Here is a 21,053-nt window from a genome sequence, read left to right as displayed (position 1 = left end):
GCAGGTTTGGGTAGACTGGCCAGAAGAGTTGGTGATAGGAAGAGGAAATAGGGAGGGGCAGGTGGGAGATAGAGGGAACATATGAGGAGCCATGGGGTTTAGCACAGACTGAGAGGGAACAGGATGGTTGAGGAACTGATTGAGTGGCACTAGATGAAGGGTGGGAGAGGTGACGATTTAACAGACAGCAATTAAGGACAAAAGGGAGTAGTCCAACCTGAGAAGCTGAGGTGGCTGGAGGCCATGGAGGCAAAAGCAGCAGGAATTAGGCTAAGTGGTATTCATCAAAGATAGAGTAATTTACAGGAGCAGCTGTAAAATGTAGGGTTAGTGTAGAATTTCCAGAGAGGCAAGAAACAGAGGTACAGCCAATGGAAAGTAGAAATAAGGAGAAACAGTGGTAGAGCTTTGCCTATCGAAAGGAACCACAACACTTGAGTAGGAGTTGGGATAGAGGGTGTGGCTGAAGAGGAGACCAGGTTTCCACTTGTTGCACTGTGTTAGAGATGTCAATTTTGGGGGCACCTGCGTGGCTCACTCGGTTAAGTTTCTGCTTTCGGCTCAGGTCATGATCCCGGGGTCCTGGGATCGAGCCCCACATTGGACTCCCTGTTTGCGGGGGAGCCTGCTCCTCCCTCTCCCACTCCCCCTGCTTGTGTACCCTCTCTTGCTGTGTCTCTCTCTGTCAAATAAATAAATAAAATCTTAAAAAAAAAATAGAGATGTTGATTTTTTATTTGGTAAGTAAGTTTGTGGAAGCATTTTTTAAAAACCTTCCTGATGATAGAATAGTGTGCTCAGTAATTTCTGTGGGAGTAGAAGAAAATGCTTTACCCTTACAGTTCATAATCTGATCCCTGTATTACACACTTACTGGGCTTATTGATAACCTCTATTTTATGAGTTATTGGTAAAAAGCCGATGAGTTAACATACAGGAAATGAAGAAAGTTGTTTTGTTGATAGGGCTATAAATTAGGCATAGAGAGGAGAGAGGTCACTAAGTAAGATACTTTCTCCTACTGTACACCAGTTTCTTTTTTTTTAAGATTGTATTTATTTATTTGACAGAGAGAGAGTATAAACGGGGAGCGGCAGGGCGAGGGAGAAGCAGCCTCCCGCTGAGCAGAGAGCCCAGCATGGGGCTCAATCCCAGGACCCTGGCAGACACTTAATTGAGCCACTCAGGCGCCCCTGTACACCGGTTTCTTGAGAAGATGGGAAAAGTCTCCGAGTTAACAGTTTGTTTAAGCTTAAGAAACTCAAATTGTGAAAGTACAGAGCCTCTCTTCCTGTCATGAGTAGGGTTAGGGTTAGGGGCTACCCTTGTAGTTTCTAATATTATAATCATAGCTGACACTGAGGGCTCACCATGAGATACTGTTCCAAGTATGCTAACACAATATTAACATCCATTGTAGAGTCCAGGAAACTGAAGCATAGAAAGGTTCAGCAACTTAACAAAGCCATATAGTGGAACCAGGACTCACTCAAATCCAGCAAGCCTGCGGTCTTAACCTGTGTTGTAATATATTTGATATAGGGCTCATTATAATATAATGATGTGGTTTAATATGTAATGTCCCCCTTATTTAATGTGAACATCCCTTGACTGTTCATCATGGCCACTTACGGCCAGATGGGGATATTGAGATACCACTGCCTTTTCTTTTAACATTCTTCTAGTTTTGTTTTGTTTTTTTTAAAGATTTTATCCATCTATTTGAGAGAGAGAGAATGAGAGAGAGAGAGCACATCAGAGGGGATAGGGTCAGAGGGAGAAGCAGACTCCCCGCCGAGCAGGGAGCCCGATGCGGGACTCGATCCCGGGACTCCAGGATCAAGACCTGAGCCGAAGGCAGTCGCTTAACCAACTGAGCCACCCAGGCGCCCCAAAATTCTTCTAGTTTTATGAGACATTGGGTCTGAGGTGGATTGTTAACCTACACATTCTTTCTACATGTTTTCTTCATTATGTTTGTGAGTTGAAGATTCTTTTCAGAGATTTTTTCTTCAGTACTAAGTGATTATATTCTTTTTTTAGCCCATTTGGCCCTAAAAACAATTTTCTTTTTTTTTTTTTAAAGATTTTATTTATTTGAGAGAGAGAGAATGAGAGATAGAGAGCATGAGAGGGAAGAGGTTCAGAGGGAGAAGCAGACTCCCTGCTGAGCAGGGAGCCCGATGTGGGACTCGATCCCGGGACTCGAGGATCATGACCTGAGCCGAAGGCAGTCGCTTAACCAACTGAGCCACCCAGGTGCCCTAAAAACAATTTTCTAAAAGCCAGGATAGTTGCAGGGTAATTCAGAAGGGGCTAATACTTTCTGAAAAGCACTTGTTTGTTTCAACTGTCCTGTCACCTTTTTAAATTTAGACCACTCGCCCAAAATGCAAATGATATACTAATGATATGGGTGATAGAAAACAATGTCAGTAATAACATCTTCAAAACAAGTTATCAAAATTAGAAATGTTAAGTTTTTTAAGTTAATGTTTTTAAATTACTATTTTTTTAAAGATTTTATTTATTCATTTGACAGAGACACAGCGAGAGAAGGAACACAAGCAGGGGGAATGGGAGAGGGAGAAGCAGGGATTGTGAACTGAGCTGAAGGCAGAAGCTCAACGACTGAGTCACCCAGGCGCCTCTGTTTTTAAAATTACTAAAGGGGGAGAGACTCAATATAAATAAGCGTCTCTAATCTGTACTGTATTTTGAGGAACAGTAACGTGGAAGGAATACGTTTTGACCCGGTAATTACTATTAGCACAGAACACATTGCATGCTTTTGGTGGTAGCTGATACTTTTGGTAAAGGATGGGACATAATTTAATGAGAAAAGACTTTGTGATTCACTTGGATAAACTCACTGTGTATGTTACAGAATCTCTTTTAGCAGTTGTTGAGTTCCCATGCTGAGAAGAGCATACCAGATGGAACCGGTAGAGAATAGAATAGAGTCCAGAGGCACCTGGCTGGCTCAGTTGGAAGAGTGTGCAACTCTTGATCTTGGGGTCATGAGTTCGAGCCCCATGTTGGGGATAGAGATTGCCAAAAAAAATAAAAAAATAAAGAGAGTCCAGAATGGATTCATAAACACAAAATTTAGTAAATGGTAGATGGAACATTACATAGCAGTGAGGAAAAGGGTTGGAGAGACAACTGTCCATTTGGGGTGAAACACAGGCTGAATCCCTATCTTTTTACCAGATAGAGTAAAAAATACAAATGTAAAGGGGCACGTGGGTGGCTCAGTTGGTTAAGTGTCTGACTCTTGGTTTTGGCTCAGGTCATGATCCCAGCGTTGTGAGATGGGGCCCCGAGTGGAGCTCTGCCACCCTGGGCATGGAGCCTGCTTAAGGTTCTCGTTCCCTCTGCCCCCCACCAAAAACTACAAATTGTAAAAAGAATGAAATCCTCAAAATCATAGGAAAAAAATATTGACTGCTTTAAAAAGTAATGGAGTGGGAAAGCATAGTTTATAACAATCATAAGGAAAACACCTTAAACCAGTTGTGTGTGAAAAAAAGCACATATATATGTACACATACATACCATAAAGTCAAGAGACATGATAAACTAGGAAAATACTTTCAGTAGAGGGTTGACTTCTTTTATGCAGACTATTTACAAATAATTAAATGGACAAGGCACATCCTACAGAAGAAATACACATGGCTAATCAACAAGGGAAAATGTTCACTCTTTCTCATTAAAGAAAAGCACCTTAAAACAATGCTGAGACTCCAGTTCTTACCCGAGAAGTAGCAAAGATAGAAGTTTAATAATGCTCATTATTGATGAGGGAGTTGGGGAATTGTCCCTGGTATATACACTTTTGGTTGGTATGTCATAGTACTGGAATTTTTTGAGAGTTTCATGAAATTTATCAATTTTAAATGTAAATTGCCTTTGAACCAGGTAATTCACTTCTAGGAATTTTCCCTTCAGAAGTACCCTCATATTCAAGATATGCACAAGGAAATTTAGTGCTTATTCTCTAAATAAGTAGAAACACAGAACTCTCTGATTAGAAACACATAAACTTGGCCTACTTTGGTTTCTAGAATCACCGAAACCTCCTCTTCTCGCCCTGAAGCCTCAGGAGCCTGGTCTTCTTCTGAGCCACCTTCTCTTCCTTAAATGAAAGCAAGTTGCAGATCAGTGTGTTTAATATCCCATTGGTGTAGGATGTGTTTGTGGGAGATTGTGTGTACATAGAACAAGTGATACTGGGTAAATATGTTCTGCATGACTGCATTTTTAACTATGAGCTCCTGGTACTTTTCACCACCCTAGAAGACTTGCTTAAACTTCTAAAAAGTCATAATTACTGGCAAGCAAGTTCATGCCTCAAGTGTCCTCTATCTGAATTGCCCTTTGCTAGGCCAACTCCTTTACATCATTCAGGATCTGCGCGCGTCTTTCCTTGACAGCCCTCCCTGCGTTCACACTTGGCTTTGCACCTAATGTAAGCACCATAGTACAAGACATCTCTTTAAACCCAAGTGCCTAGAAAAACGGCACAGAAAATAATTATTTTATTAAATGAATGAATAAAATACTTGATATTAGGATGGATAAAACATTACAAAATGTGTTGATATTTTTAAAAAGCCATCTTTTCATAATTTTAGTTTAACAAATGCTCTCTGAAGTGGAGCTAGTTTCTTGCTCAGCCTTAAACTACCTAGCTTTACTTTTGGTGTTGTCTGAGCTTAATCTGCCGATAGCTTGTTGATTCCGGGTTTCAGAGTCAAGATAGAAGGCACATGCTACGTGATTCTGGGGTCAGGTTTGGATCACTGTTATAACCTGGGTGAGGCACTTCTTTGAACCTTTTTCTTCATCTACAAATGAAAACAATACTGAGTCATAGTGTTAGGAGGATTACGTGAGGTGATACCTCTAAAAGTAGCAGTTCCTGGGGCTCAGTTAAAAATTAGTTCCATCTATCTTTTCTCTTCAAAATCTTTATTGAGGTATTATCTGATAAATGCACATGTCATTCCAGACTTAAAATTATGCAGTTATGGAATGGATGGAGAACAGCACTTTATTCAAAATTATGTCCCCTGAAAATAATTAATTTCTACTTTATTGCAGCACTGTTGAGAGTTTTTACAGAATATAATCGTGTGTGTTGTGACAGAGAGAGAAATGGAAGTGTTCCAGGAACTCCGTAAACCGTCATCACGTTTGGAGTGTGACCACTGCAGTTTCCGAGGCACGGATTATGAAAACGTGCAAATTCACATGGGCACCATCCATCCAGAATTTTGTGATGAAATGGATGCTGGTGGGTTAGGTAAAATGATATTTTACCAGAAAAGTGCAAAGCTATTCCACTGCCATAAGTGCTTCTTCACCAGCAAGATGTACTCTAATGTGTACTATCACATCACATCCAAACATGCAGGCCCAGAGAAGTGGAATGAGAAACCAAAAAATCAGCTAAGCAAAGAAACAGATCCTGGGAAAAGCCCTCCTCTTCCTGATCACCAGAAAATACCCTCTAATTCAGCAGAACTCCCAAAACCCATACCTGCCCTTTCTGTAGAAACACAGAAACTTGGCCCAGTTTTGTCTCCAGAATCACCAAAACCTACACCTCTCACTTCCCTGGAGCCTCAGAAGCCTGGCCCTGTTGTTTCTCCTGAGCCACAGACACCTTCTCTTCCTTCTCCTGAGCCTCCAAAATCTGCCTCTATTTCTTCTCCTGAACTTCCAAAACCAGTCCCTATTGTTTCTGAGTCTCAGAAACCAGTCCCTATTCCTTCTCCAGAACCACAGAAACTTGCCCCTATATCTCCTGAGCCAGTAAAGGCCACTCTTACTAATACTAAACCCCAGAAACACTCCCATTTCCCAGAAACATTGGGGCCACCTTCAGGCTCATCTCCAGAGTCACCAGTTTTGGCGGCTTCCCCTGAACCTTGGGGTCCATCCCCAACTGCATCTCCAGAGTCTCGGAAACCAGCCCGGACTATCTCCCCTGAGCCAAGGAAGCCATCCCCATCGGAGTCTCCTGAACCTTGGAAGCCATTCCCTGCTGTCTCCCCAGAGCCCAGAAGACCAGCCCCGGCTGTGTCACCAGGTTCTTGGAAGCCAGGGCCACCTGGGTCCCCAAGGTCTTGGAAGTCGAGTCCTTCGGCGTCATCGGGACCTTGGAAGCCGGCTAAACCTGCTCCATCTGTGTCTCCTGGTCCTTGGAAGCCAATTCCTTCGATCTCACCTGGGCCATGGAAACCAACTTCCTCTGTGTCCCCCGCATCCTGGAAGTCATCGTCAGTCTCACCTGGTTCCTGGAAGTCTCCCCCTGCGTCTCCTGAGTCGTGGAAGTCTGGCCCACCAGAACTCCGAAAGACAACTCCCACCTTGTCACCTGAACATTGGAAGACGGTTCCCTCAGTGTCCCCTGAGCTTCGTAAAGCAGGACCTCCCTTGTCTCCTGAGCTTCGCAAACCAGGCCCACCATTGTCCCCAGAGATCCGCAGTCCAGCGGGATCTCCAGAGCTCAGAAAACCTTCAGGGTCTCCAGAGCTTTGGAAGCTTTCTCCTGATCAGCGAAAAACTTCCCCTGCTTCACTTGATTTTCCCGAGTCCCAGAAAAGTTCCCGTGGTGGTTCCCCTGATCTCTGGAAGTCTTCCTTTTTTATTGAACCTCGGAAACCTTCTGGACCATCTGAGTCCCCTAAGGCAGCCTCCGATATCTGGAAGCCTGTTCTCTCTCTTGATACCGAACCTAGAAAACCTGCCCTGTTTTCTGAGCCCACCAAAACAGCCCCTCCAGCTTCTCCTGAACCACGAAAACGTGCTCTTTTTCCAGAGCCCCGGAAACATGCCCTTTTCCCTGAACTTCCCAAATCTGCTATCTTTTCAGAATCTCAGAAGGCAGTTGAGCTTGGTGATGAACTACAGACAGATGCCATAGATGATCAAAAGTGTGATATTTTGGTTCAGGAAGAACTACTAGCTACACCTAAGAAACTCTTAGAAGACACTTTATTTCCTTCCTCAAAGAAGCTCAAGAAAGACAACCAAGAGAACTCAGATGCTGAGCTTAGTAGCAGTGAGTATATAAAAGCAGATTTAGATGTGATAGACAGCAAGGGCCAAGAATCAAGCAGTGATCAAGAGCAGGTTGATGTAGAATCTATTGATTTTAGTAAAGAGAACAAAGTGGACATGACTAGTCCAGAGCAGTCAAAAAATGTGTTACAATTTACTGAAGAGAAAGAGGCTTTTATCTCTGAGGAAGAGATTGCGAAGTATATGAAGCGTGGAAAAGGAAAGTATTATTGCAAAATTTGTTGCTGTCGAGCTATGAAAAAAGGTGCGGTTTTGCATCATTTGGTTAATAAGCATAATGTTCATAGCCCTTACAAATGTACAATTTGTGGAAAGGCTTTTCTTTTGGAATCTCTCCTTAAAAATCATGTAGCAGCCCATGGGCAGAGTTTACTTAAGTGTCCACGTTGTAATTTTGAATCAAATTTCCCAAGAGGCTTTAAGAAACATTTAACTCACTGTCAAAGCCGACATAATGAGGAAGCAAATAAAAAGCTAATGGAAGCTCTTGAACAGCCCCTGGAGGAGCAGCACATTTGATTTTTACACATGGTGTGGATATATGATCTACAAAGTTGTTTGTTGAAACTGTGTAAAGCATAGTTAAATAGTGTAGGTGGGTCAGTAGATGTTGTGTATGGTGTACTGTGTTGTCTCAGTAGTGTTACAAAGAATAAGCATTTGGTTCTTTTTTTCATGGTCTCCGTTTATGTGGCTATCTTGTAAGTCAATAAATTCGTGACTATATTCCAGATGGGTAAAATTTCTGTGATTTCTTTTAAATATATTTGAATAATACGAAGATGTAGGTGGTCCACTTATCAAGAGCAAGTTGTACTCAATTTCAAACATCTAGTCAAAGTGTATCTTTTTTTGTGAAACTAACTTCAGACAATGGAAATTAATAGTTGGAATGTTTAAGAATTAGGCATGAAAAATTTGGGAAATTTTTTTCTCTTTCCTTAAATGTATTTTTAGATCATAAAAGGTATTTTGAAGTTCCTATTTGGTCATATAAAGTTAGTTTATTTATAAATCTTGAGCAGCTCTACATGTTTATTAGCTTTTACGTCATGGAAAATTGGTCTCAGGGTTGCTGATTTTCTGCTAAATAGATGTTGAATAAGTTTTAAAAGGTTTGCAGCCTTCTCTAGGAAACTGGGAAAGGTGAGTGTGACTTAGGTCTCGTCCTTAGTTGTTTCCTTCTGAGTCTTCCATTCTGCACCGCCTTCCCCACCCCACCCCACCCCACCCCCGGGTCTGTCTCTTCTCTTCCCTGTGAGCTCACACCAATAGATGATCCTTGACTGCCAAATGTGTCAGAACTGCACTTCCTGCTCCTGGGCCTCACTCGCCACCTAGGGGGTTCAGACCTGGTAATGAGCAGGAACTGAGAGTCTTCCAGATTCACAGTAGAAAATTTTGTAAGTAGACATCTCTGTTTGAGAGTACGTCAATTGTATGTTTTCCACAGTTGTTACTGTAAATACCTTGTGCCTGTTCGTGGATTATTTTGTTCTAAAATATTTTGTCAAATGTGTATCAACCAAATTAAAAACAAAGGCTTTCATGTCAGTAGCATCCTCGTGTGTGTTTTCTTTTGTGTAATTTTCATTGTATGATACCCAGATACCATGATTTTTTTCCTGTTCCCCCTGTTCTCAGCATGCTAATTTTCCCATTTTCCCAGCATTTTCTAAGCTGTGTTTTCTCAGTTCTGTGGTCAGGTAAGTGAGGGAAACGCTACACTCAACAGTGCTCCTTGTGGAAGATCCACATCCTGGCTGACTTGTGTAAAAACAGTGTAAAGCATTTAGTGACATAAGGATTCTCCAGTGCAGCCAAGGGTTGAGAGACTATCTTTTTTTTTTTTTAAGATTTTATTTATTTGACAGAGACCAAGAGAGGGAACACAAGCAGAGAATGGGAGAGGGAGAAGCAGGCTTCCCGCTGAGCAGGGAGCCCAATGTGGGGCTTGATCCCAGGACCCTGGGATCATGACCTTGAGCCGAAGGCAGACGCTTAACTGACTGAGCCACCCAGGCGCCCGAGAGACTATCTTTAATTAAGCTGTTCCCAGACATTTTTGAGCAGTGAGCACTTTTTTCATCATAGCATCTAAATTAATATGCCAATTGAGAAGACTTCGTGTTTATAGAATCCTGGGAAGCTCTTAGTGTTTATAGCATTCTGGGAGGATCTTACAGGCTCCAGGTCTCACCTCTTTGGTGAGTAGTTGATGCTGTTGTCCGTTTACACTGGGCCCCTTGAGAACAAGCTTCCGGTACTGGAGTTGCCTTCTAGGTATCTAAGGATACCTTAGATAAGACAGTGGTCTTGTTCTCATCTATACTGACTCAATTAAAATTATGACTGGAAAAGACAAAGGTGTGCAGCACCCAGAAACCCTTTTGAAGCCTGGTCTCAAACCAACTGTTTTGTTTAACAGATTTTTTCCTTAGGACTTTACACTTCTGGTGCAAACTTCTCACAGAATCCTTCCTAGACTTTTGCTCAAGGTGGAGCCAACTAGTTCCCATGACTTGCCATCTTATGTGGGTTTTTTCATAATACAGAGGATATTATGCTAAAGTAGGAGATGCACGAATACTTTTGGCCTTTGGCTAAGCCACTGTGTTCTTGGTTCACCTCACTTACGGCTTTCCACTTTTTTCTCATTTTACCTCAGGATCAGGATAACCTAATACCCCCCTTTTTTTTAATCTTGGCAATTTTGCCTCCTGTACGGTAGCATCCCTCTACTCAATGTGACCCTGTCTACATTTTCATTTTCCCATTTATCTATGTAATTGCAACTATTTTAAATGAACTCAATCCAACGATTTTTATATAATATGAAAAATTACTGTACCATCTTTCAACATTCATGGACCTGACACTAATATATTTTAGGTGACCTATTGACTTCTCATTAATTGGACTCTTCAGTACCTGAACTGGGATGTGTCTGTAGCAGATACTGCTTTTGTTTTGTTTTTTAAGACTTTTTAAAAATTTTTAAGTAATGTCTACTCCCAATGTGGGGCTTGAATCCACATCTCCAAGATCTAGAGTCTCATGCTTTGCCAGTTGGGCCAACCAGGCACCACCCTCCTTTTGTTTTTAATATTGGTGTGGATTCTACAGCTTTGTCTTAGATGAAAACAGAAGGATGCTTACCAAGTAAGATCTGCAAACATCCCAAAATGAAGGGCATCTTTTAAGCTGCGTTACGTCCCTAGACCTTAAACACCCTGAAATTACCCCCTTTTCTCAGTCTAGCTGTTTCTGTCGAGTAATTTTGAGTATGCAGTGTTAGTTTCCTATTGCTGCCATAACAACATGAAATTCAGTTGCTTACAACACAGATATGTTTTCTTACATTTCTGTAGTTCACTGGGCTAAAGTCACGGGTGTCAGCAGGGCTGCCTTCTTTCCTGGAGGCACTAGAAGAGCGTCCGTTCCCTTCCCTTTACATTTTCTACTGGCTCCTGCTTCCCTCTTCCATGTAAAGACCCTTGTGTTTACATTAGGCGACCCAGATAATCTAAGCTGATCTCCCAGTTTTAAAGTCAGCTGGTTAGAAGCTCTAAATCTCCTTTGCCATACAAACTGCCATAGTCGTAGGGCCTGGCATCTTTTGGGGCCACTCTGCCTACCAGACCTGGGCTTGAAATTTGGGGTTTTGATTTCTCTGCTTGGCCTATTGCAAGGTAGCTTTCCTCAGCAGTGTGGTTACCTCCTCACTGGTCTAGGCCCTCGTCACTGTGTATGTCTGTTAGTAAACTGCCTGTAGTGTCGGGACTGTGTCAGCCCCCACTCACCCTTTACACACTGAAATCAGGTCTCCACAAGACTGATTTTATGTTGCATATTTAAGGCCTTCCATTGGCAAACCATACCTTACTCAAGCAACCTTCCAACCCCACTCTGCTCATTGTTTTTTCTTCCCCAAGAAAATGCTCCATTTCCTATTAAAACTGCTACCCTGGGGCGCCTGGGTGACTCAGCTGGTGAAGCATCTGCCTTCGGCTCAGGTCATGATCTCAGGGTCCTGGTATCGAGCCCCAAGTCTGGCTCCCTGCTCAGTGGTGAGCCTGCTTCTCCCTCTCCTTCTGCCTGCCATTACCCCCTGCTCATGCCCTCTCTCCCTCTCTCACAAATCTTAAAAAAAAAAAAAAAAAAAATTTAAAACAACTGCTACTCTCACTGAGCCTGGCACAGTTCTCTCCACTTTCCAGGGCTACTCTTGCCAAACTGCTTTTTATTTTATGAATTGGAGAAAGAAGAGACAAACCTCTAAGACTGAATTGGGCCTCATTTAGTGTTGACTCAGTGCAGGAGTGCTACATTTTCATTACAAGTTCTCCAGACTAAAACTGAACAAACTGTTGGAATAAAAAAAGATGATTTAACACTTCTGATCCTGACCAATTTGTGGCTTAGCTGGTTTGAGCGTAATGTTAACTTTTTGCTTCTATCACTAGCTGATCTCTTGCAAGTGCTTGCCATGGGCCAACAAGAGGACTAGATGAAATGCATGGAAGCCTCATAAATTCTTGATTTGTATAAATGGAAGAGTTAGTTCTAAGGTCAAGTGAACAAAAATTTTATTTGAATCAAAAACAGAGAACCCTGGCCCCTCAATCAGTTCCCAGACTTGAGCCAGTTTACAAACCCAGAACTCCTTGGATGCAGGGGAGGCATGGTCCCCTTGAGTGAGAACCCAAGTACACTGCCAAAAAATTTAGAGTTAGCCTTTCTCCCAACCTTCACCCGAGGGACTGATGGCCTTGGAGCAGCGCAGCTGGAGAGGAAACAGGCCGTCAGGACTACCTGAACATGGACTGCATGGACGCTGATCCCAGGAGATCCCAGGCGTCACTGTGGCCCCTCCAGTCCAAGCAGGGTTCACGCAGGTCAGGTGCCTGGGGTGTTAGGTCTGTCTCACAGCTGGTTCTGTGGGCCCCCAAGCCATCCCGTGGCTATTGCCCCAGCTCGGGAAGTATCTAATTACAGTAGCTACTCTCCGGAACTGTCAGTATCCCCGCATGGGTTCCCTGACCTGTGGGGTGAGAGCTATTACAGTGGAAGAGATCGGCTGAAAGCCACTGGTAAATCCAAGGCAGTCAGGCAGTGAGGATTCTGGGAAGATGGTGGAGCAGGAAGCACCAGGAATCTGTCCCCCAGGGAGGCCACAATTGCACTGGCAGAACCTGTCTGATGTAACTCTTTGGAACTCAAGTCTGCTGAAGGCTTGCAGCTTGCCGGGGAAAGCTCGGACAGTACATTTTAGCTCTTCACAGTGGCAGCTACCCATCCCCACCCCCACCATGGGAGCATCTTGCACACAACTTACAGAAGCTAGGATGGGTAAAAAGGACCCTGTCTTCCCAATATTGGGTATCTGTGCTTTGACTGCTGATTGCTAGTTTTGATCGCAGAGGTGCAGGCAAAGAGGCAGGCAGTCATCTGGCTGCATCTCCTCCGCTGCTGCAATCGCTTCACCCTCCAGCTGAAGTGACTTTGAAGAGATTTAAAGGGCCAGGACTCACCACCGCCCCCACCCCCTCCCCACCCCTCCCCCAACCTCACTTTTGCTTTTCCCCTTTTGGGAGCCAGACATTAAAGACTAGGACATGAAAAAAACAGCTGCATGTACAAGGAAAATGAGAAAGTGGCCATGAATGCCCAAGGAAAGGCTCTAGAAGAGACATAAGAAGACATTGTTTATACCTCAGGATGATCTCTACACAGAACCTACAATAATAAGAACAACAAAAAATAGCAAACCCTGGGGAAGAGGGAGAATCCGATTTCCACAGTTGCACATTTTAGATTCAAATGTCCAGTGTTTCACAAAATATCACAAGATACACAAACAGGAAAGTATGACCCATTCAGAGGAAAAAATTTCAGCAGAGTCTGTCTGTGAGAAAGATTTAATGGCAGATCTATTAGACAAACATTCTAGAACAATGGTCCTAAAGGTGGAGAAAGTCAAGAAAAGGGTGTATGGACAAAATGGAAATACCAACAAGATGACTGAAAACCTAAAAAGAAATTCTAGAGCTGAAAATACCACAACTGAAATGAAAAATTCACTAGGGGGATTCAAAGGCAGATTTGAGCAGACAGAAGATTTCCTGAACTTGAAGATAGGACAGTGGCAATTATCCAGGTTGAGGAACAGAAAGAAAAAAGATTGAAGAAAAGCGAGCAGAACCTAAAGGGACCTGTGAGACACAATCAAGTAGACCAACATATACATTGTAGGCATCCCGGAAGGAGCCCGAAGAAAGAGAAAAAGGGGCAGAGCGAATATCTGAAGAAATAAAAGGCTGAAAACTTTCCAAACTTGAGGAAAGACATGAGTATAAACATCCAAGAAGTTCAACAAACTCCAAGTAGTATGAACTCAAGAGACCCACCCTGAGACCCATTATAATCAAACATTTAAAAGACAAAGACAAAGAATGAATCTTGAAAGCAGCAACAGAGAGGAAAATCATCACATAAAAGGTATCCTCCATGAGAATACGTACAGATTTCTTATCAAAATTTGTAGGCAGAAGATACTGGGTTAATGCATTAAGAGTGCTAAAAGAAAAAAAAACAAACCATTAACCAAGAATCCCGTATCTGGCAAAACTGTCCTTCAAAAGTGAGAGAGAAATCAAGACGTTCCCAGAATAAACAGAAGCTGAGTGAGTTCGTGACCACTAGATGTGCCCCACAGTAAGTGCTCAACGGAGTCCTGCAGGGAAAAATGAACGGACACTAGACACTACCTCAATGCCGTATGGAGAAATGAGTATCTTCAAAAGGTAAATATATGGGCAATTATAAAAGCTAGTATTATTGTAACAATGGTTTGTAACTACTTTTTTCTTAGCTAAGTGATTTAAGAGACTATGACATATAAAGAAAAAAATATTACTGTAAAACCAGTATTACTGTAACTTGGCTTTGTAACTCCAAATCTTGTTTTCTACATTACTTAGGAGACTAATGCATTTTTAAAAAGTATGTTTTGGGACATACAAGGTATAAAGATGTAATTTTGTGGCATCAACAACCTAAAGGGGGAGGGGACGGAGTTGTAAAGGAGCAGTTTTTCTGTTACAGAAGTTGCACTGCTACAAATTCAAATTAGAGTGTTCTAACTTTACGATGTTGATTCCCATGGTAACCACAAAGAAAACTGCCATAGATTACATGCAAAAGGAAATTAAGAAGGAATTCAAACATTTCACTTAAAAAAATCAACTATAAGCAAGAGACAAATACAGGAATGAGGAAAAAATATAGACATTCCACGTGCTCTATAAGCTATAGGACATAGAAAACAAATAGCACAATGTCTCATCTAGTGGATGAGATGGAGACTTTCCACCTTAGCAAGAAAGAATGGGATGATGAACCGTGGCCTGAGGACCATTCATGAGCCCCCTTATAGGAAGAAAAAGGAGGGGGAGGGAGCCCAGGCCCCCAGAAGGCCTTGCTGCTGGGAAGGGGGCTCTTCTCTTCTGCCAGACACAGCTGGCTCTGCTGACCATCGGAGGTTCACAGCCAGCAGGCTGAGGCAGGTGGGAATTGAAAGGGTCACCACATTACAGGCACTCAATACATACTAGCTGAATACATGAGTGAATGGCCTTTCTACACACATGCAAGTGAAAGGCTACCAGGAACCTGATGCAGGCCAGCTGAGTTCCTTTATGCATGTACTGTGACCATGCCAAGCCAACCTCTTCCAAAAAGCCTTGTTTGCTCCTGCTTGAAACAGGGTGCCCAAGTAAGGTCACCTGCTCTTCCTGGTGAAAAAAAGCAGGAGCAGCGAGCACAGAAACCAGCTGGGCCTTGGGTACTGTTTGCAGTTACAGAACTGCAGGAGGAGCCCATGACCTCTCTCCTACCCTACATTCTGTATGAGGCTAGAAGCCAGGCTCCCTCTCCATGCAAGGACTTCCACCACTTGGCCATCACCAAAAGTGCAGTAAGGCACTGGCAAAGCTAAGGACCTACCTTCTTGGACTGTATAGCTTTCATCCTTGATGAGCACGCACTTACTCGCTTGCTGGGGATCATGAGCACAGGGGTTGAGAGCCTGGGCTGTGAAGTCAGACAAACCTACATTAGCACCTGCCTCCCTTGCTTAGTGTGTGCATGTGTGTGCATGCCTGAAGGTGAACTTGAGCAAGCTATTATCCTCATGTGCAAAATGGGGCAGACTTGTAGGACCTACCTCATAAGGTTATTATGGAATAAGACAGCATAAAGTGCTCAGAGCACTAGTCAAATTCCTGGCACACTGAACATACTTCATAAATATTGAATGCCATTGTTACCTTATGCTCTGATTGAATCATGCCAATGAGAATTTTGACGACTGGCAGGAAAAGTAATAGTAAAAGATTAAAATTTTATGGCTTACCTCTTCTTGGCAATGAGTTGAGGGCCTTTTAGGTCTGCTTCCCAGAAACAAGATGAATGACTCCAACTGAATAACAAACCCTTTTAAAAGTTGGGTCTTTGTTTTTTCAGTAAGATTGAAAGTTATCAGATGGTAAAATCCTTACAAGTAATTTCTGATTACAGATAACTTGAACATTTGGCATATAACGCGAAAGAAATTTAAAGAATTAGGTGGCATTCCTATGACAAGACCCCTCTGGTCCCTAATTACATCAACGTGGTCTCAGCAATGAGACCAATAAAAACGAAAACTGGAATAGGACTGTCCAGATCATCTCATTCTATCAGTACAAAGTATTCATTCACTTCGCCCGTCAACATACGAACCAACCGGAAAAAAATCCCCATCCAAGGTGAATTTTCTTTTTAACACTTTACTACTGAAAATTTTAAACATTTACGTAAGTCGAGAGAGCTGTGAACTGGATCCTCACCAGCTTCAACACTTGTGAACATGCTGTTGTTTTTAAGCCACAGAGGATTATGGTACCTTTTGTTTTTATGTTTTAGTCATTTCAGGCTGCTATAGCACATTCCCGCTGCCTGGCCCCCGTGGTGGGGAACACTGATGCCAGAATGTGTGTGTCTGCTTCTTTGGACAGGTTATCTGGAAGTCATGGATGGTTTCTCTGCGCCTGGAACAAGAAACAGTCCTCCCAAGAGAGGTGAGGAACAAGCACACAGATTCCCTGCTGAACAAGCAGCAGTGGGCAGGGGAGTGGGGGGGACGACACTCAAGGGGGTGCATGCGGCAGTGTCAAGTTGTCTCAGGCAACCGCAGCTGCTCCTTCCTCCCTCTTGGCACTAGAGGCCCGGCTGGTGCATGTGAGGGAGCCCAGGGGTTTGCAGCAGCCCCCGCAGAGCTGTGGTGCAGCCATGGGGCCTCCTGTCTGGGGGCCACGTGGTCAGACACTCTTCTTATTCTATCTGGGGAATGTCCCAGAGTGGAACCCATGAAGGGTGCATTAATTTGTTCACTCATTTAAACGTGTCTGCTATGTGTCAGAAACAGCTTTAGGCTCTGGAATAGGAAATGAATAAAGCAGCCAGCTTCTGCGGTGTTCAAAGGCAGATGGGAGTGGATTCTAAAATGAAGAGTGAGTTTCTCAGGGAGGCCCGGCACTCAGGGCACACGGAAGACTGGTCCGCAGCAGCTGGCTCACACCCTCAGGTGCAGGTGGAGCCTGGGAGCCTTGTGGGGTCAGAAAGTCTGCCTGGGGCTTGAGATGCTATACTCTCCAACAAGTGAGGATGCAAGGAAGGGGTGTCTTGATAGCTAAGGGGACAGCCACGTCGGTAGGAAACAAGGGCACAGAGGTGGTGGTGGAGGCAGCATGTGTGTGTTGGACACAGAAAGGAGCACCAAGGAAAGATTGGATGGGTCCCAAAGCACAGGTCCTCTTGGATGACTCAGGTCCACAGCAGTGCCATCCCTAAACAACCCCCACTGGTGACACCCATGCTGGTCCCTCATGCCATAGTTGCTCACAAGGCATCAGGGAGCTGGGGTTCTGCGGGTCCTGTACCCCAACAAAGGCACAGCCTTGCCAATAGTGTCAAGCTGGTAGGTCTTTGCCAATCTGCCGTAAATGCCTATAGTAAAGTCACAGAACAAACTCGTTAAGTTCTCACAAGGTTCTTCGAGTGTAGCTACCCTTCTGGATAGCGGAGGATCTCTGGTCTGTGAAACTTCTAGTCTAGAAATTGGTTGAAGGGCCATGTCTCTCTGAGGGTTGAGGGTTGCTCAAGTCGGGCCTGTATTCACTAGATCTGACATAGGGTTTAACTATGCAAACCAAGCAAAGATCTAGTGGGCAGTTTATCCTTTTCAGCCCCAGGCACTTGGTGATCAGTCACCCCCCGAGTTATCTGGGGGAGGGCCATTCTGATTGCCTCACTGGCCCTTCTGCCTGCTCTGGTCAGCTTCCCGGCTTTGCCACTAAACTGGCTCTTCCTTTCCCATTTAAGCCAGGGTGCCTGTACTAGGTTCCTATGGCTGCTGTGACAAGTGACCACAAGCTTAGTGGCTTAAAAACACAGAAATCTATTGTTACAGTTCTGGAGGTCGGAGCCCACAGTCAGTGTCTGCAGGGCTTGCTCCTGCTGGAGACTCCAAGGGACAATCTGTTCCTGGCCTCCTCCAGCTTGTGGGGGCTGCAGGTTTCCTTGGCTTGTCACAGTATCTGCACCTCACCTGCTCTTCTGACTACCTAGGTGTAAAACCCTTCCCTGCCTCCCTCACCTACACAGCCCAGGAGAGTCTCCCCATCTCAGATCCTGAATTTAATCATGTCTACAAAAACCATTTTCCTCCCCATATAGGGTAACCTTCACAGGTTCCAGAGACTAGGATGTGGCCACCTCTTGGGGCCATTTTCCAGCCGACTCCAGAGCCCACTTCGCGATAGGAATTTTTGGCATCTCAACCTCATTTGGCCACTGAGTTTAGGCTCCTAGTAACCAGTTGCACCAAGTGGAATCTGTCCTTTGTTTAAACCAACACAGTATCCATAAATTCAGCCCAACTCAGTATTATTTTATTCTGTAGACTCCTACACTCAGAATCCATTCCTCCATTTGTTCCCCTCATTTTTGCCGACACGAATTAGTAAAGGACTGGGTTCTTTTCGTGTGTAAGCTGTCTTTCCTACATCGACTTTGTTATTGGCTAATTCACGTCTGAAAGCAGTGGTGGGGTGGGGGGAGCATAAGAAAATCTGCTTCCTTGGGGAAGGAAGGAAGGAAGGAAAGAAGGGCATGGGAGCATCGGTGGGGTGTGAGTGTTGGTGAGCCCAGTGTGCTCCGAGTCTTTCAAAAGCTCCTAAATACCTCCATTCTGGTATAGAGGCCATTCTTTCCACATTATTGAACCAACTTTCACATTTTGTGGCTATTTCAACCCTGTGACTATATGACAGTTTATTTTACCACTTGCATAGCAACTCCCAGGTCTTATGTTTTAAGCATTTAGATGTCTTGTTTGCTGTTTACAGTCCAATTCAGTGCTGTTAGAAATCGCCATCCTATACCCACTATCTTGCACTCTTTTTGCCTTTTACACTGTTCCATGGTGGTGGCAATATGATTTCCGCAAACCTGCCCCACAATGGATAGTTGATTCCAGGTGACCACAGGTGATTAGCCATTTTCCACCACAGGGCTGTGCTGCCAGATTCTTATTCCTGGATATTAACGGTATTTCTCCTCACGCCAGTGTAACTTCTTTCCCCAGATTTCCTTGTGTTAGTGTCACCTGTAACTTCCTCCGTTTATCCATTTTCCCTTGGAGTTCTTGGTTTTAAGCAACAGAAATCAATCCTAGCTGAGTTAAGCAGAAAAGGGAAATCACTGGAAGGATTTCAAGTAGCCCAGAGAATGAACAAGATGAGGCTCAGAACCAACGGACAGGGTGGGACGCAGGAAGCCACACTGGGCCCCTGGGGAAGCACCACTGCCCTCCCACTGGGTGCCGTTATCATCACCACCACCACCACCACTTCACGCTGCTGCCTTGGGTGGCCCCAGATTGTGCCTCACCTCTGCATCATTCCTGAACCAGGGTCATGGGGTTGAGCTCTGACTTCCTGTTGCCAGGGGCAAGGGATCCCAAAATTTATTCCTTCCAAATAGATCAGTGTACTTGTGGAGAAGATGATTAAAAAAAAACAACAATCCATATTTCCTGTCCACACCTTATTTTGGTCCTTAGGCCAGGAACTATTATAATTGTCTCTTCGTCCACTTATGTGGATTTCCCTGGCAAACAGAGAGCTCAGTATCAGCAAAACTCTTGTGCTTCGTAACCAGAGCATGCAGCATCTGTCCCCGGCATGACATACACACCCAGAAAAGTGTATCTTCATTGAAGGAAATGAAGTAGGGGTATAGGGTGTAGGGCTGCCCTGGGCAGGTGAGGGTGTTTGTGGTGTGAAAGGGAGAAGATGCGGCCCTGTCCCTTATTCCTAGAGGGTAGAACCTGTAATTCACCTCTTAGAAGAAGCAAAAGAGGGTTACTGAAATGTGTATTAAATGGAAATGCTTAGGTTCCAGGAAGAGTGGGGCATTGGTGGTTCAGTGGTAGAATTCTCGCCTGCCAGGAAGACTTGGAGGACTTCATATTTTTCTAAATATTTGTGGGGTTTTTTTTCAAGATTTTTATTTATTTGAGAGCGAGCGCGCGCACACACGAATGAGTGGAAGGAGAGGCAGAGGAAAAACGATAAGCAGACTGCGCTGAGAACAGAGCCCGAATTGGGGCTCGATCCCTAGGACCCTGAGATCATGACTTGAACTGAGATCAGGAGTCAGACACTTAACCGACTCAATGACTCAGGCACCCCTAAATATTTCTTGTTTAACTAGCAAAGTTTCAAGAGGAACCATAGCTTTACCACATTACAACCTATCAGTTGGTTCTACATTACAACCTCAAGCCTTCGGGTTGTTTCTTTGCAGCTATTTATAAAAGGAGGTCATGGCTGTGCACTGCGTGGCCTCTGGTTCTTACAGGAAACACGGTGGGGTGAAGAGGATCTCTTGAGGCCTCAGAACCACCTGGAAGATGAGAGCTGGGCCCTAAATTACCACAAGTTCTTAGGCAGCACTTGGGAATGTGCATTTCTAACAAGCCCCCCAGCAGCTGCTGGGGGTGGGGTTTCACACTTATTGCTGGGCAAGCAATGGGTTTCCTTGAGGTGAAAGCTTTCTCACATTCACACAAAACCAAACCTGTCCATCAGGATCAGATTTGACAGCAAGTAACAGACACAGTCACTAAACAGCTTCAACAACAAGGAATACCCCTTCACCCAACAGGAGTCCACAGGGGGTGGGCTTCAAGGGTGAGCCGGTCCCGCGGTTCTACCACTGCAGTCAGGAGCCTGGGGTCTGACTCCCCTTGGGCCTCCTTGGCCACATACAGGACAGAGCGGGTCTGCCCTGTCGCCTCTCTGCACTGACCAGGGACAGCCAACCCTGCACAGGCCCGGAGCAGACTGGCTGTGCCTGGGGGCAGCCCTGATCAGACGGGGGCAGGCTGCCAGGGATTCTGTTCACAGGAAAGCAGGTGACAGGGGTCACAGGGCTCCCTAGCAGAGGAGACAGAATACATATCAAGTGTCTGTTACTTTAGGTGACAGTTTTTGCCTAGAATGATGAATCTCTCCATGTTATGTTTATGGCAAGATGACTGTGAAAACAGATTAGTCCTGGATTACGGAGAGCCTAATGGAGGAGACTTAAATTTTTAAAAAAGTTGTTCCTTTGAGGATCTGACAAAAGCTTAACAGAGACTATAGACCAGTCCACAGAATAAAAAACTGTATGGCCTGCTTATCACTAACATGGTGAGACTAAGCTAGGGAGCCCGTGGATGGCCAGAGCAGCAGCAGCGTCACAGGACCACTCAACATGGATCTCAGGTGAAGGGTTCCTGATCGATCTAGGGGGTCCGGTTCTGCCATTTATGACCTGGAAGACTTGAGAAAGACCCTACCTTTTTG

General features: G+C 44.3%; 2 protein-coding genes across 14 annotated transcripts in view; one reads left to right on the top strand and one right to left on the bottom strand.

Moving 5' to 3' along the window:
* The window catches only part of UPF3A (UPF3A regulator of nonsense mediated mRNA decay), a 61,963-nt gene that overhangs the window by 11,065 nt on the left and 29,845 nt on the right, over positions 1-21,053 (bottom strand). For 4 of the 8 annotated variants that reach the window (XM_073887432.1, XM_073887433.1, XM_025874537.2 and 1 more), the window contains 2 exons: positions 19,090-19,308; positions 18,595-18,870 (listed from right to left, as the gene is read on the bottom strand). The exons of 1 other annotated variant lie outside the window; for it this stretch is intronic. In XM_073887432.1, the coding sequence (XP_073743533.1) occupies positions 18,822-18,870; positions 19,090-19,308 (268 nt within the window). In that variant the 3' untranslated portion in view covers positions 18,595-18,821. Of the gene's footprint in view, positions 1-18,594; positions 18,875-19,089; positions 19,309-21,053 lie in introns of those variants that run through there. 3 more of the 8 variants (XM_073887437.1, XM_025874543.2, XM_073887435.1) reach the window with 2 other exon arrangements.
* Positions 1-21,053, top strand: part of CHAMP1 (chromosome alignment maintaining phosphoprotein 1) — a 34,279-nt gene that overhangs the window by 5,222 nt on the left and 8,004 nt on the right. For 4 of the 6 annotated variants that reach the window (XR_003208920.2, XR_003208922.2, XR_012376661.1 and 1 more), the window contains exon 3: positions 16,155-16,217. Coding sequence is in view for 1 of the 6 variants with exons in the window: in XM_025874533.2 (XP_025730318.1) it covers positions 5,164-7,614 (2,451 nt within the window). In the remaining 5 variants the exon portion in view is untranslated. Of the gene's footprint in view, positions 1-5,109; positions 8,656-12,588; positions 13,902-15,675; positions 16,218-21,053 lie in introns of those variants that run through there. The other 2 variants (XR_012376663.1, XM_025874533.2) reach the window with 2 other exon arrangements.

This window comes from Callorhinus ursinus, unplaced genomic scaffold (genome assembly GCF_003265705.2).
Source record: "Callorhinus ursinus isolate GAN/ISIS: 27379988/994484 unplaced genomic scaffold, GSC_fseal_2.0 scaffold79, whole genome shotgun sequence".
NCBI classification, from domain to species: Eukaryota; Metazoa; Chordata; class Mammalia; order Carnivora; family Otariidae; genus Callorhinus; species Callorhinus ursinus.
Note: the sequence above shows the minus strand (reverse complement) of the source record. Positions and strands in the feature narration are given on the sequence as shown.